Below are 15,479 nucleotides of genomic sequence, written 5' to 3' on the forward strand. Positions count from 1 at the left end.
TGAAAAAGAATATCTTACAAAGTCCATGACAAGTTGTGGTATATATAAGTCTCAAATAAATAGTATGATCAATTATTTATAAGAACAAAACTAAGACACTGATGTATAATTGCCGTACTTTTTTCAATTAATTTATATATATATATATATATATGATATTTAATATTAGCGGTTTATATTCAAACATTGTTGAGTGTAATTGGGATAGTTTTTTTTTTTTTTTGAAAAATTGTTTTAGCATAGATTCAGACTCAACTCACTGTGCTTAAGCACTTATAACATCTGAGAGTGTGCTTGTGTGTGTGTGTGATAATATAGATGACTAAAAGTAATAATAATAATAACAATAATAAGAGGAGAGAAAAATATACAACGTTGCCAGCTTATATGTCCTGCTCTAATCTGCCCAATGTTCAATCCCCTCGAAATATTTAAGAGACTCTTCTACTATAATCAAACCAATTACAATCACAGTAGAATTTACATCGAGCTCACCTACAACTCACTGTTCAACTAGGATTTTTATCTCAGTTCAACCAGAACTAAACACATAAACTTTCATACACCTCACCTAGAAAAATATGAAATTAAAGGTTCACTAAGGTTGCTCTCAGTGAGCTAAATGTTAGATATTTTATTTTATTTTATAGTATATTTTATTGTTAGTTATTATATTTTTAGTTGAATAAAATATTTTAAGTGTGGCTTGTTAGTGAGTTGTTGACTGAGTTTAAATTTAGGAATATTATTAGTCATTTATTTAATTAAATAAAAATAGTTTAAAAGTAAATGACGGCTATTTAAGCGAGGGTATTGTGTCTATCAGAAACTTAATCTCTACTCTTTAGGATTCCTTGACTAGTAATAGCAATTTTCAATCCATCACCATGTCTTTACACTAGTCAAAAGATACCCTAGTAATCTTTTCTCTAGCCAAATTTTTTTAATTTTAGTGTTCTTATCTAAAGATGTTACTTGTGGACACTTTACATCATATCAATAAGCAATGGCAAGAGATATTTCATAAAAGGTTCTGTTGCAACTCTAACGTATGATTATCTTAAAATTATATTATCAATTTATTATTATTTTTTCCCAACATGTGGCATCAGAGCTAGGTTCTCAATCTTCTCTATCTTGCTACTTAATTTTATCTATCAATTTTATATTCTAAATCACTATTTGTTTTGGGTTAAAGCCATGCATTTGGATCTAGATTGGCTTTAATTTTATATCTTTCTATAAATTAAATAGGCATTCAAGTATTTTAGATTACAGCAATGATATTCAAGTTCAATCTCTCTCAGCAAGGTTACTTTAGGGTTTTGATCTGGGTTAGGGTGTTTTGGGGAATTCTGATTTTTGGGCTTTAGTTGTTTGGGGTTGCATTGTTATCTTTGCAAGACTTGTTTCTTTCAATAGTATATTTATTTTCTGGCATAAAAATATTGTTAATATTTAAATTCAAGAGTTTTTCAATTCAGCGGCACTGTTGTCATCTCTTTATTACGTGAACAAAAACTGTAATTGTTAAATAGTGCAAAAACAAATTAGGTAAAGAAGCAATTGGAATTGGAGTCATATGTGGTGGGGAATGGAATCTTGTTTTCCTATGGTCATATAATTCACGTGGGGAATGAAACGAGTTTGACATTTTGTTTTGGTAACTTTTGAAGTGTCTGGTGTGAGTAAATTTAAGATATATTTCAAAAAGAAAACGAATGAATTGAACAGTCTGGATTGGAATCATAGGCTAGGATCCTCATACCTAGTTTGTCAAAACTCAAACTCCGACATCCAAAGGCCAAAAGTACATGTGCGTGCCCAGAATTAGGTACGAACTATGTTGATGCATGATAATTGAGTTTCCCCACTACCCCGAAAGCCATTTACATCCACACAATAAAGGATCAGCAGCAAGGAGAAAAAAAGAAAGAAAGAAAGAAGACGAACATAAGTCACAAAGATACAAAACTATATCATGTCAGCTCATAAGAGCATCTTATGGGACACATTACAAATTATTATAATTTATTTATTTATTTAAATGAAAAGAGTTTTTACCATTTATGCTAATCTTAACTAATACCTTTATTTTTTAAAAAAATATGATCTTGATGACTTTGTATTGTCGCTTCCTACATATCTAGAAATTTCTTAATTTATAATGATATGACTTTTCAAAACACACACACATTTTTATTCTGAAAAATATTGTGACAAAATAATATTGATCTATATGATATAACATCATGTCACACTTTAGAAAGAGTTTTATTAAAAAAAGTTTAGGTGAGTCTGTGAAAATATTTATTTATGAATTAACATTAATTAATAAATTCAAGCAGATTGATCCTTATGATCTTATGTGGACTATAATAGGTGGACCACACAAGTGAACTCAATGGACAAAGGTCCAACTCAATAGTCGTCTGTTATTTTCTATATTTTAATTGACTGAATAAGAGATAATAGAATATAATTATTTTTAATTATTTAATAAGGCAGTTACTAATCTGATCCTTATAAGTCGATCAGTTGATAACTACTAAACACATGATACATTTTTTTTCTGTTCCACTATTTCTGAACTCTTTGAAAACTCTGAATATTAGTGAGTTGTGCATTTGTCTACACTCAAAATAATCGAGCTTTTTTGAGCAATTTATGGATTCTTCAAGTTCACACATATTATTTTATTCTATTATATTGAATTATATATGATTAAGATATTAGATTTAACAGGGTCAAATTTTAGGAACTCACTGAAACTAAATTCAAATAATACTTAGAGCTATTTATGTATTATAAATTATCTACCAACAAGTTGTGGGCAAAATTCTTATAAAATAGACCAATTTTTGTTGGTGTTTATTCACATTCCACTTAAAATATTCAAACTTATTTGTTCAAATAAAAAACACGTACGGAATATGGTGATCTAAAATATTTTGTAGAACGCACTTACAACAAATCAAAGTTTGATGATAATTATGAAGATGTTGAATTGGCATGAAGAGCACGCGTGTGCATAAAAGTAAATAAGATGGAATGATGAAACTGAAGACGCGGTTTGGCATATAAGGTGGTCTTTCTTACTTATCACTAAACTAGAGGAGGAGAGTAAAAGTGGGTTCATATTAGCCCTACATAATGGGCCATGTAAGATTATTGGCGTCAAGTCTTGAAACAAATGATGGCATTGGTGGAATCATACCGTTCTTATATATATAATATAAAATTTACAACGTTCGTGAAAAACAAATGAACTTTTTCTGACTGCTCATGGAATTCACGAAGACCCAAATCTTGTTAATTAATAATTATCCTAAATCTAACTAATTAGTCATTTTTCTTTTTCAAACATAAACTTGCTTTCTTTTGGTCTTTCAAGTTTTACTTTTCAATTAAAGCCAATAGGTTTATATGCATATATAATATAAAAACTCCAACAAAATATTTTTCATAATTATAAATAGATAGTACTACTTATAAAATATAATAATAAGAATAAAAGAATAATATTGGAACAAGTATACTTAAAGAAATTTATTTTTATTAAAATGTTTTATATTTGAGAACAGTAAATCTTATCTAAAAATGTTTTGTAAACTGAGATAGGGAGTATTATTTAATAGACAATGTTAAAGGTTGAAAGCATTACAGAGTCATCTATCTCTTCATCTAAAGGAAACACATATAATACAGGAGGTTACCCAAAGCTTTGACAAGCATAGTCAATTAATCTTTTTTATTTATTTATTTATAGGGCAAGCCGAAGCTTGATAATTGCAGCTAATTAGTCACTAGAGCATAGTGTCATGAGGCTATTATTCTCTCTCGAAAGATTAACCCATTATATCGTACAGTGTACCCTTTTATATAATTAAGACCCTTCCCAAGTCTTTTTAACGTGGGACATGACAGCTCTCCTGACTAATCTGTGACGCCCTATTATGAGTGGCCTATTAGAGGGATTCATCGATTGAACAAATTCAAGTCTAGTTCTAATACCATTTTGTTTCAATGCCATTACTCTTCCTCCAAAAGATTAATTCATAAGGATATGTAAAGCACTCATTTATATAGCGAAAACTCTCCTCAAATCCCACTGACATGAGACATAACAATAGGATCTGTTTATCAAAACAGCAAGCAGGAATCTGAGTTAACATCCGTAAGCTAGGCGCATCAAAAAATATGTTCTTTGCTTATAAATCAGCATAGCAGATTGAGTTGCGTCTAGTACAAATGACTTCCAAATCTCCCATAAAGACTCATAAGATCTCAAATTTGATAGAAGCATAGTCAATTAATCAGAAGACCAACTTCATCCACAATTTATTTTTTAAATTTTTTTTAAAAAAGATTGAACAATGAAATATTAAAAAGTTTATTTTTTAAGTGAAATAAAAATACCAAAGTTAAAAAATAAATGGAACAAATGACTTTAATGAACTAGTTTAAATTTATCGATTCATTTTCTTAAACCTTGGTCCATCCCCATCATTTAACAAAATTTATGATGCTTTAATGTTATTTTTGCCCCCTATATTCTTCTGCGTATTTGAAAATATGAGTGATATTGATAGTGATTGAAAAAAATTAAATATTACTCCTTTGGTCTAAAATATAAGTTTTTTTTTTCAGTGCTACTCTTGGTCTAAGGTATCCTGTAAAAAAAATTTTATTTTATCAGTTATATTTATTAATCTAGATTTTTGTGTTTACTATCAAATTATAACATTTTTCTCACTTATTATAAATTGAGACTAAGGATAAAGAAAAGAAAAAATAATATATATTTTTATAGAAATAAAATTTTTATTGATATACAGATTATTATTTGAAGTTATTTATATTTTGGACTAAAAGGACCAATTAATAGCTTGAAAATGAAGTAGTAGTAACTTATTTTGCTTCCCAAAGTTATCATTACCATGCATGTTTCATGAAATAATCACTCATTTCATGATGAGGAATTCCCTATTTAGTTAGTTTTTAGAATTTGTATAATATTTTTCTATGGACATTGTAAATTAGGGATCCTTAACCATCAATTCCCCTCATTCTTAAGCATCAACCTTCACCATTATAGCATGTATTTTAATTAGCATGTCCGATCCAAAAATATCTGAGCAGTAAATGTGTGGGCCTAGACCTCATCTTACCAACAAATGTGTGGGCCTAGGCCTTATCTTATCTTATTGGGCTAAAATGCGACTTCTCCTTTCAGGTCTGTGATATTTAGGGTTCTATCTTCTATTTTGTGATGCAGCTGATCAAGTAGCTGTGTTTCATCGGTCTAATTTTGTTCACGTTGAACCATCTTTATTGATTTTCATATTTAATATTTCGCAGGTGCTCTCTAAAAACCTTTTAAAAACTTACAATGAGGAATACTTTGTTAGTCGTTGTCCCAGAAGGGACATGATAAATACTTCGTAAACACAGAATAAAAGCATACAAAGTCAACGTAGAAACCAGTTTTTCATCGAATACTTCAGTCATAAATTGACAATTAAATATGATAAATGATTCTTTTTTAAATATCTGGGTTTAATAATTCTTAACTGTTCAACCATGTCTCAAAATTTTGTAGATAACTATAGAACTTAAAAACGACCGACCAAAAAGAACTTAACCGTTGTATGGATAATTTTATTTCGCAGTATAGATATCATGTCTGATGTCATAATGTTTCTAGATTTAAATATTAAATTTATAATAACTTTTGTCGTTGTTACCAACTTCGCGTCATTTTCGTTATGACTATCATTCACATTTCTAAAAACCAATAAGAAACAATAATTAAAAAAAAAACAAATGCAAAATGCAATAATTATTATTTAAATTTTAAAAATTTGTCAGTTTTTTATGAAATGATATATTGTACATGGAGAAATAATCATTTTATTAACTAAAATGAAATATATAATAACTGTTTTTATTTAACTAAAGTAAATATTTTTTAATATTTAATAATCACTAAAAACAAACACCCCTTCATTAAAATAAATAAAATATTTTTAATTGAATATTATTTTTAATAAAATAATTACTTACTATTAAATTAATTATATTTTTTTATATTTATTTTTATTAAACATCCTAAGATAAATATAAAATTATTTATCAATAAAAATATTTTTTTAAAAAAATAATAATTATATTTTAAAAAATTAAAATATTTTATATTTTTTAATATTAAATTTTTAAAAAATATTTTATATTCTTAAAGAAAAAGAATATATCTTTTCTTAAAAAATCAAAATGTCAAGCAGCGATCAGTCTTTAAAAACGAGAGTATGCCCTGTGCGATGCACAGGAAACGTCAGCATGTTTTTTTTTATTTTAAAAGAATGTTACTGTTGTTTTGTTTTTACTGTAGAACAAACATTAAAGATAGTATTATTATATTTTGTAATACTTAATTATCATCTATAAATTTCAGAAGCAAATTTTTTTTTTTTTTTTCTTGGGTACTCGCACAAGATCTGAAATCCCTTCTTCTTTCCATTCCCCTTCTGGACTCACCAATGAAGAACCTATAAGTACACTGTAAACTTTCTTGCTGATCTTCAAAGCAAATACAGGATCTAACCCAGTTCCAGCAGAACCACAAAAAGTAACTCCTGAATTAGAGCAAAGTATTCACAAAAATCACACAGATCCAAGACACGAGAGAGTATTCTGATATTTCTGTAGTATATAGTATCCGTGATTCTTCCAAAAGGTACAAACGCAGTGAAAAACCAGAAAATTAAATACACAGAAGAAGATCATAACTAGCTAGTCTGATATTTCCATGGAGAACACTGCAAGTTAGAGCAAGAATCTGTCCACGTGCTTGTGCAGGCACCACCAATCCCATCACAACACTTGCACACAACTCCGAGCGAAGCCAAGGTCGTCTCCGAGCCTCCTATATATATAATCACCAAAACAAGAACAAAATAAGCTGATATATATATATATATATATATATATATATATAACAAGCACTAAAATTGATCTGGGATTCTCAATCCAAAGACAATCACTCAGAAAAAGAAAGAGAATCAACAAAGAGATTAATTACCTTGATGGGATTTGAGGGAGAAGGGTCTTGCTTCTGCAACTGAGGGTTTCTGTGAAATAGAAGACAACATGAGAAGCAGAAGAAACAGAGGACACTTATTGAAACACATGTTGACTCCGAGATTCAGAAACCCTCAGAGAGGTTTAAGAAGAAGAAGAGGTGGTGGACTTATAGGGTCCAGAAAGGGGAAAGGATATTGCCCGGAAAGTCTCAAAACCATAAATGATTGTGGGGAAGGAATCACAGCGAATGAGAGAAACAATAGTGAGAGGATTACCTAGAAGAAATCATTTTTTATTGGGAAAAAAATAAAAAAAGTGGGCCAGTGTTTTTGGGTGGGAGTGATGAAGTAATGAAGAGGAAGGGGCTGGGAAGCATGAGGTTCTTCTGGAAGACCTACACGTTTACCACTTATTTACGTCTCTATTACTGTGACGGCTCGCAAGGTGGTCCCACTTCGCCTTCTAATGTGTCTTTTGGGGCACTTTTCTTTTTTGTATTTATAATTGACTTGGTTCTTTTTAAACCCGTCGTAATCATATTCAATTTTATTATTTTTTAAAAATCTATATAGAATATATAATAAAACTGATAGATACTTCCACCAATTTAAAATAAAAATTTAAAAATAATATAACTTTATATTTTTACATTTTATTTAATTTTTGAGATAAGTTTTGAAATCTAAAATATCAAAAAATAAAAATATAAAATCTAAAGCATTAAAAAAATATATAAAAATTTATAACAAAACAAAGGGATCTAAAATTATACTAGATTTTCTCTGAAACTTAGACCCAAAAAACCGTGAGCGGCAGGATTCGAACCTGCGCGGGCAGAGCCCACATGATTTCTAGTCATGCCCGATAACCACTCCGGCACGCCCACAATGTGGTCAACCAAGCCAAAAGTTAAATTCTATTAAAAATGGCCGAAACATCACCAAATAACCTAAAATGGAGATGCGGGGTAGCGCCTCTCGCATGCTAAGCGAGCGCCCCACCATCTGAGCCACATCACGCGTGTGCTGACATTATAATTAATTTTATTATATATAGTCGTTCTCATTTTCATACTCCAAATTTTAAACAACCTTTCATTTGTATATATCAGATGCAAATAAATTATTATTATTTTTCAATATTAGAAATTTAATTACAATATTTTTTTAATTATCGTGTGGGCGTGTCAAAAGATAAGTCTTGTATTGCCTGCATGAAAAAAACTTTGAGAATATAAGTACTGAAAGTGAGCTATTAAATGAGTTATGATGAGGATAAGTTTTAACACTTTTTTACGAAATTTTTTTTGCCAAAAATTGAAAGTATTTATTGTAGAAGAGCTTTATCAGAAATCCTCTATTTTACCATTTTAGAATTTCAATTTCAGGCTGAGGCTTTATGTCATTAACTGGACCTTAGTTCCCATAATGATTGGAACGGATCGGATATGCTTTCATTGAATGTCAAACGGTGGCTTATTAAATGGGAAACTTTATTTCTTTTAATATTCATTTTAATGGGCAAATTAAGTTTGTTCCAATGTACATAAACGCTCCTCTTTAATGCTATTTTATTGTGTTCAAATGGTGAAATGTTGGTGCTTTAATTTTTACGAAATGGTGTTATCCAATTAGTACTTATAAATAGCCGTGCGTGCATGAGACTAGCGTGGAGTCTTTTGAGTTTTCAGGTAGCTATCTTTCACTCTTTTTTATGAGTTGAATTTTCACTTTAAATTATCACGACATAATTTTAGGAGGCTCTGACAACTATGCCAAAATTGCTGTTAAGGTTAGTATTTTTTGACACAACTTGAAACAAATTTTATACTATTATTGCCAACATATATTAGTTACAATTTTTGTCTATCCATATGATTTGGAAAACCAACAAAGAAACTTTGTGGATTCATGAGAAAATGTCTGAGAGCTTTAAGGTCAAAGGATGAATCTGTCAAAGCATAAATTTCAAATGCTACATAATCCTTTAGATCTTATGAAAGTAGCGCAAATGGATGGTAAACATCTAGCAAGCAATTTACTTGAAACTATTGTTGAGACATATCTTGGGTTTGTGGGTGTACAGTAGAGGAAGGAGATCAATAAGAGTGATTGGGAAGCTGAATAACTTGACAAGGAATAGATTCTTTAAAAGACACTTGATGCCTATTGCGCTTTCCTAGTTAAAAAAAATTAGTGTTGGAAATTTGCTAGGAATAGGAAATCAACCAAATCATCCCCTTCTTACACAAACAGTAATTCGAGGCATGACTTGCATTATTGTAGGGTGAGGAAAAATAATAACGAATGTTTTCTTTGGAATACTTTTTTCAATCTCAATGAAACTAGTCAATCTCAGATGAAAAGCTGTAGTAGAGCTACTTCATTTGTTGATTCTGAAACAAACAAGATGGATACCTTCATAGAGGAATTGTTGAATCATTTCTCGTAGACAGCTAGCACAGGTTTGGATTTTAAATTATTGGGAAAAGGTAAATTAGAAGAGAAGGTTAAGATGTTCTATGGTATGGAGGACGTTGTGATTACAAGGGAAGAGATGGAATGATATTTTCTCAAGATCTTCAATTTTTTGACTAGGTGGCCTTTCATGCCAATTTACCTAAATGAAGGAAATTTTTTAATATGAACAGGGATGTAAAAGGAAAGGTGATGTTCTCTCCGATGTTTTTGCTCACATTTCTATCAAAAAGACTAGGGAAGTGGCCTATGGAAAGCTCCCCCTAGTTCCATAAAAATCATTACTTTGAATTGTCGTGTCTTCAGGAAAATTAAACCATGGAAGCTCAAAGGCTCAAATTTATTTTGCAGCAACATCTTCTTGATTTTTTATATCTCCAAGAAACTAACGTCTCTTTAGATGCACTTGTTAAAATTCTAGCTTGATTCGGCTTTTCTTCTTTTATTGGCACAAATATTGTTAACAAAGGAAGGGTTACTTTTATGGGATAGTCGAATGGTTATAACTCTCTTGTTATAGAATGTAACCCCAACATTTGCCATTGCTACTTTGATAATCAAATCTCTAGCTTTTAGTTCTATATCTCATTCATCTATGGCCCTCCTTAATTTCATAATAGGTCCTTACGTTAGGATTTGATTCAGCAAAATGCACCTTCAATTAACAAACATTGGCTACTTATTGGTGATTTTAATCAAGTTTTATAATTGAAGGACAAACTTAGCTCTTATGGAGGCTCTAGTACCTTTCATAAGTTTTTGCACTGCTTGAATTCTACCAAGTTAATTGAGATTCAACAGTTTAGTCCAAAATTTACCTGGACTAATAATAGAAAGGGAATTGGTCTTGTAAATGAATTTCTAGACATGACTTTCTATAATCAGGAATGGTTGCAAGTCCTACCTAGTTCTCATATTATGAATCTAACCTTAGTTGCTCTGATCACTGTCTTATAGTCTTTAATAGCTCTCTTGATTTAAAACCTCCAAGAAGACTTGCCAGATTTGAACGTTTCTAGACCAACTTTCCTAAGTGCGCCAATATGATTGTTGATTACCAGCAGTAAAATTTTCAAGGATCTCCAAGTCATCATTTGCATTGCAAGCTTACTATTACCCTTGACTCTCTTTCTCGATATAGTAAGAGCAACATTGGTAATTTGGCTTATCATATTTCAAAATTGAAAAGGGAGTTACAACAACTTACCACAATAAGAGATGAATGCTTGGATAACCCCTCTTTGGCAAATTCAGAAATGATTAAGTATCATTTAGTGTTCCTATACGATTGTTAGAATAGATACTGAGAACAAAGGGTTAAGCTCAAATGGAAAACTAAAGGAGAAAGAAATACCAAATTTTTTCATGCCATGGTAAATAATAATAGAACCAAAAACTTTGTCAGATGCTTAAAAAGAGAGGACAACATTCTTCAAGTTCAGCCTTAGACTCCTCTAGTCTCTTCCAGGAATTTGATGACTTGTACATCCCTTAAGTTTCTAAAGAAGATGCCTTTGCTCTTGGTGCTTTAGTTATTGAACAAGAAATCACAAAAGCAGTTCTTTTAACTTTTAAAAGACAACTTGCTTGGTCTAGATGGATTTCATGCTTCCTTTTATCAAGACAACTATAACTTAATTAAAGGTGATGTCTTCTAGATGGTTCACTTTTTTTGGCACTCTAAGCGTATACTTTCAATTTTAAATAAGACCTACATTACTCTCATCAGAATGCATACAAGTCTTCCTAGTATTAGAGATTTAAGACCAATTAGTCTTTATAATGTGATGTATAAAATTCTCTCAAAAGTGATAAGCAATAGAATCAAACCTATTTTCCCTAAGCTTATCACTCCTTTTTATTCTACTTATGTGAAGGGTAGATTGATCACTGATAATGTCCTTTTGGCTGCTAATTTGATGCATCATATTCATATTGCTAAGGTTAAACATAGGAAAAGCTTTAAAATTGGACTTCACCAAGGCTTTTGATAAAATTTCCTTATCATTTATTAAAGCTGTTCTTTTGAAGATAAACTTTTCAAAAAATCTTGTTAACTTAATCGTGAATTGTATCACTACTATTTAGTTTCAACTTCTCTTTAATGGTAGGGATATGCCATCAATATCCCCCTTTAACGGTATCAGAATAGGGGGAAAGGGTTTTCACTTTTTTATACATTCTAGCAACCAATATCCTTTTCAACTGAATCCTTCAAAAACAAGAATTTAGCTCACTTAGAGGGATTAAAGTTTGCAAGGATTCTTACCACATTACTCATTTCCTTTGTGCAAACGATTCTATACTATTCTTTGAGTACTCTACTTCCAGAATTTAGGAATCAAGGGTATCCTATTCACTTTCAGGAAATGGTATGGCTTGAAAGTCAATAAAAATAAATCTTTTCTGGTTCTTAGTCTAAATATTACACCTGACTTGGGGGCTTACATCTCTAATACACTTGGTTTTTCTATTTTCGATTCACTAGGCAAATACCTTAGGACATGGGAGGACACTGGGATGATAAATATCCTTTATGGACAAATTCTGGAATCAATTGATAGAAGAATTACTTTATGAAAAGCCAAATTTCTCTCTCAAGCTTTCAAGGTCACTTCAATTAAATCCGTGACATATACTTTTAATTAATATCTATTTGCTCTCTTGCCTCAAGTTGCTAAGAAATCCTTGCTGCTCAATAAATGCATACACATTTCTTTTGGGGTTTTAGTCTTGAAAGGAAAACAGTTCATCTTCCAAAAAAGAACTTGCTTTTTACTCCTTTAGATTAAGGAGGCTTTGGCATTAGATCAACTTCTGAGATGAACATGGCTTTATTTGCTAAGCAAATATGATAGATTATGTCTGCTAAAGCAGGTTCTATATTAGGAAACACTTTGAAGCTTAAATATTTTGACTTATCCAAAAAAATGCAACCTTAAAAATCCATACAATGCATCTTGGTTTTTGAAGGTTATTTTAGAATCCAAAGACATCATTATCAACCAATTGTCTTAACAAGTTGCTTCTAGTACAAACATTCCTCTTAATCATAAGTTTGGTGAAAGCCTATTAATGGGGTTTTAGCTCAGCATCCCTAAATTAAGTGAGTTAAAGATATTGTGATTCATTCCTTAACTATCTAGTCTTCTAAATGCTAGAACAAAAGGCTTCTCTATAAGATTTATAGCACCAGTGATGCTCAAGCTATTCAAAGAATTAAATTGACTTTATTCTTATATATTAATTTGGAAAGGCAATTTATATGGTTCTTGTAAGATCTTCCTTACTAATTAATAATTAACTTTAAAATTGAGATAATTACAGGACTAACCTAAGTAAATTATCAAGTTTGTAAAATTTATATAAATGAGATTCGAAGTTTTCAAAACTTAACACGCTAAAAAAAATCATTTCATAAACTAAAATTAGAGCACAAGATGTATACAAAATTATGAATATCATACAAGGTAAGATAACATTACATTAGAGTCAAAAGAACAAAAATAGTGATTCTGGCACATTATGCCACAGCATAACATGCAAAACCCATGACAACATGGATTTGCTAGCCAAACTTTCAACGCGCCTCATTTTTCCTTTCGATATCTAATTGAGGTGATCTGGTGTCTACATAAAGCTTTCTCCAAACTCTAACTAATGATGTTAGTTTTACATTCTAATCATTTATTAATCAAAAGTTGGACAACAAAATGCAAACTTACTTATTTATGCTTTCAAAATATAACTAAGGTATCCAAAATCACAACTAAGTGCTATAAGTTCACAACCATCCCTAGACCACACTCAATATCCTTAACAAGACCTATGTAACACACCACAACATTTCAATAACATGTACAACACAATTTTAACGCTCAACCTCTTAATTTTAAAAATAACAGGGGGAGTCTCAATCATGTAATCTCACATCTAAATTACCATTATTCATAAATATACTCACTCCTTACCTGCACAAGTATTTTTGCCTTATTTAGATTTCATATTTAATTCACATACAACTTAGAGCCTAAAATATACAACTTCGATCAAGAATCAAATAATACAAGTAAGCAAAAGCACGCAATCTCCTAGTTGGCATTATTAAGAAAATTATACACATAAACTCTTAAATAAACGAGGCCTATAAATCTAGGATAAAAATCCTAAGCCTCTAACTGTTTTCCTTGGTCCTATTCTGATGAGCTAGTACCTATAATATTGAGGATATAGGGGTGTGTACAATCACTCAGTAACTAAGGTTAATTTAGCCTATACAAATGCATGTCAATTAATCATAGATATGCAAATGACATATTCAAATAAAACATATTCACATATTAAACTATTCAATTCATATAGTCATAAAACTAACAACCATATGATATTACATTATTTAGCATGCAAGGTTCACAACACTAACAACCATGTGACCTTTATAAAATGTGTAAAACCACAAAAATAACAATCATGTGGCCATATGATGATATGCATAATCAATGTCAATCCTATATCCTCCTAATACATTCAATATGAAATCGATGGCTATTTAGTAATATTTGTCATCATCATTGGATTACCCAAGCCTTCTACTTGTAAAGAGCTGCTTGACCAAAGGCTACTACATTCACTTATAAGTCACGGTTTCTCCCAATACTAACAATCATGGGTGTCGTACCTTTAATATAGTTTTCTCATGACATGATGAAAACTAGTTAGGTTCGAATCCCTTGATGAATAAGTGGGACAATAAAATAAAAAGGCAAGCTATCAAGCTCTAAATGGCGGTCCTATCATATGGATTTCCAATTTCTACTCCTCTCCCTATAGACAAAACCCCCATTTCATATGATCGTGCAATGAAATCATGGCTAACACATAATATATGCCATTATTCATCAAGTTCTTTACATGATACGCACATATCATATTCATAATTCTCATACTCTTCTATATCCCTTCACAATTTCATCACTTTTCAAATCTATGATTTCTTCAAATCATGCTTAAACAAAGCATAAAAAATCATTTCATACAATCAAATTTTTTTTCACAACAAAACCATTAAATATTAACTCTATGCCATAATTTGCATTCTTTCATATATTTAAAAACATACTCATATCTTTAATTTAATTATAAATGGCTATAACTAATTAACAAATAAATGCACAAATTAAATTTCTCCTAGTTATATCAAACTTTTGAGAGGTCAAAAGTTTAACCTTCAATAAAAATACTTCACAAGTTATACCAAAACTTGAATAGTGTATACGATGATTAATCTACAATTGATGATACTAATCATCATTAATATCATCATAAACGCTTTTCCCACTTTTATAAATCAATACTTTAATCACTCAAAATTTTAATTTCTTATACTTAAACATAATCATTAAGTTTACTAACTCCATTTAGCTTTCATAAATTTAAATAATCACTAATATAACACCTAACAATCCAAAATCATACTTTAGAGGTTTAGGGTTTGTCCAAAATGGATGACCCAAAATTACAATCTTGTAAAAAAAAATTTAAAATATGTGTAAAATATTTAAAAAACTCCCATTAGTCTTATTTAAATTAATGGGTTTGGACCCATAGTCTTAAATCTAAAAATCTTTATCTCCCAACCTGAAATCTTACTTTCAAAATGCGTAGAGAGAAGAAGAAAGAATAAGGAAGGTATAATTGATTAGTCACCTCTAAAATGCCTAAAAGTTGATATCCTAGCAAATAAAATACTTTCTTTGTCGCACCCTCTCTGTTTTTTGGTGTCTACCTCTAGTTTGAATTGTTTTTGTGTTTTTTAAAATAGTTTTGAAAATTATGTTGTAGCGTGACATATAGTGAGCTAAAAATCCAATTTTTTGCTACAATTTGAGCTCAAATGATCTAATTCATTTTCAAACTCAT

The 15,479-nt window shown here is 30.3% G+C and overlaps 1 protein-coding gene and 1 non-coding gene across 2 annotated transcripts; both read right to left on the reverse strand.

Annotated features, from left to right (window-relative positions):
• Positions 1 to 6,689: 6,689 nt before the first annotated feature.
• Positions 6,690 to 7,312, reverse strand: LOC129289406 (uncharacterized). Its single transcript, XM_054926167.1, has 2 exons — positions 7,082 to 7,312; positions 6,690 to 6,925 (listed from the first exon to the last, which is right to left on the reverse strand). Exons 1-2 carry the CDS (start codon positions 7,188 to 7,190, stop codon positions 6,789 to 6,791), a joined length of 246 nt encoding a protein of 81 aa, XP_054782142.1. The 5' UTR covers positions 7,191 to 7,312; the 3' UTR covers positions 6,690 to 6,788.
• Positions 7,313 to 7,887: 575 nt separating this feature from the next.
• On the reverse strand, positions 7,888 to 7,969 carry TRNAS-AGA (transfer RNA serine (anticodon AGA)). Its single transcript has one exon. It is a non-coding gene; the product is annotated as a tRNA-Ser (tRNA).
• Positions 7,970 to 15,479: the final 7,510 nt, after the last annotated feature.

This window comes from Prosopis cineraria, unplaced genomic scaffold (genome assembly GCF_029017545.1).
Source record: "Prosopis cineraria cultivar Desert tree isolate PC_DT_omini unplaced genomic scaffold, ASM2901754v1 PC12, whole genome shotgun sequence".
NCBI lineage: Eukaryota > Viridiplantae > Streptophyta > Magnoliopsida > Fabales > Fabaceae > Prosopis > Prosopis cineraria.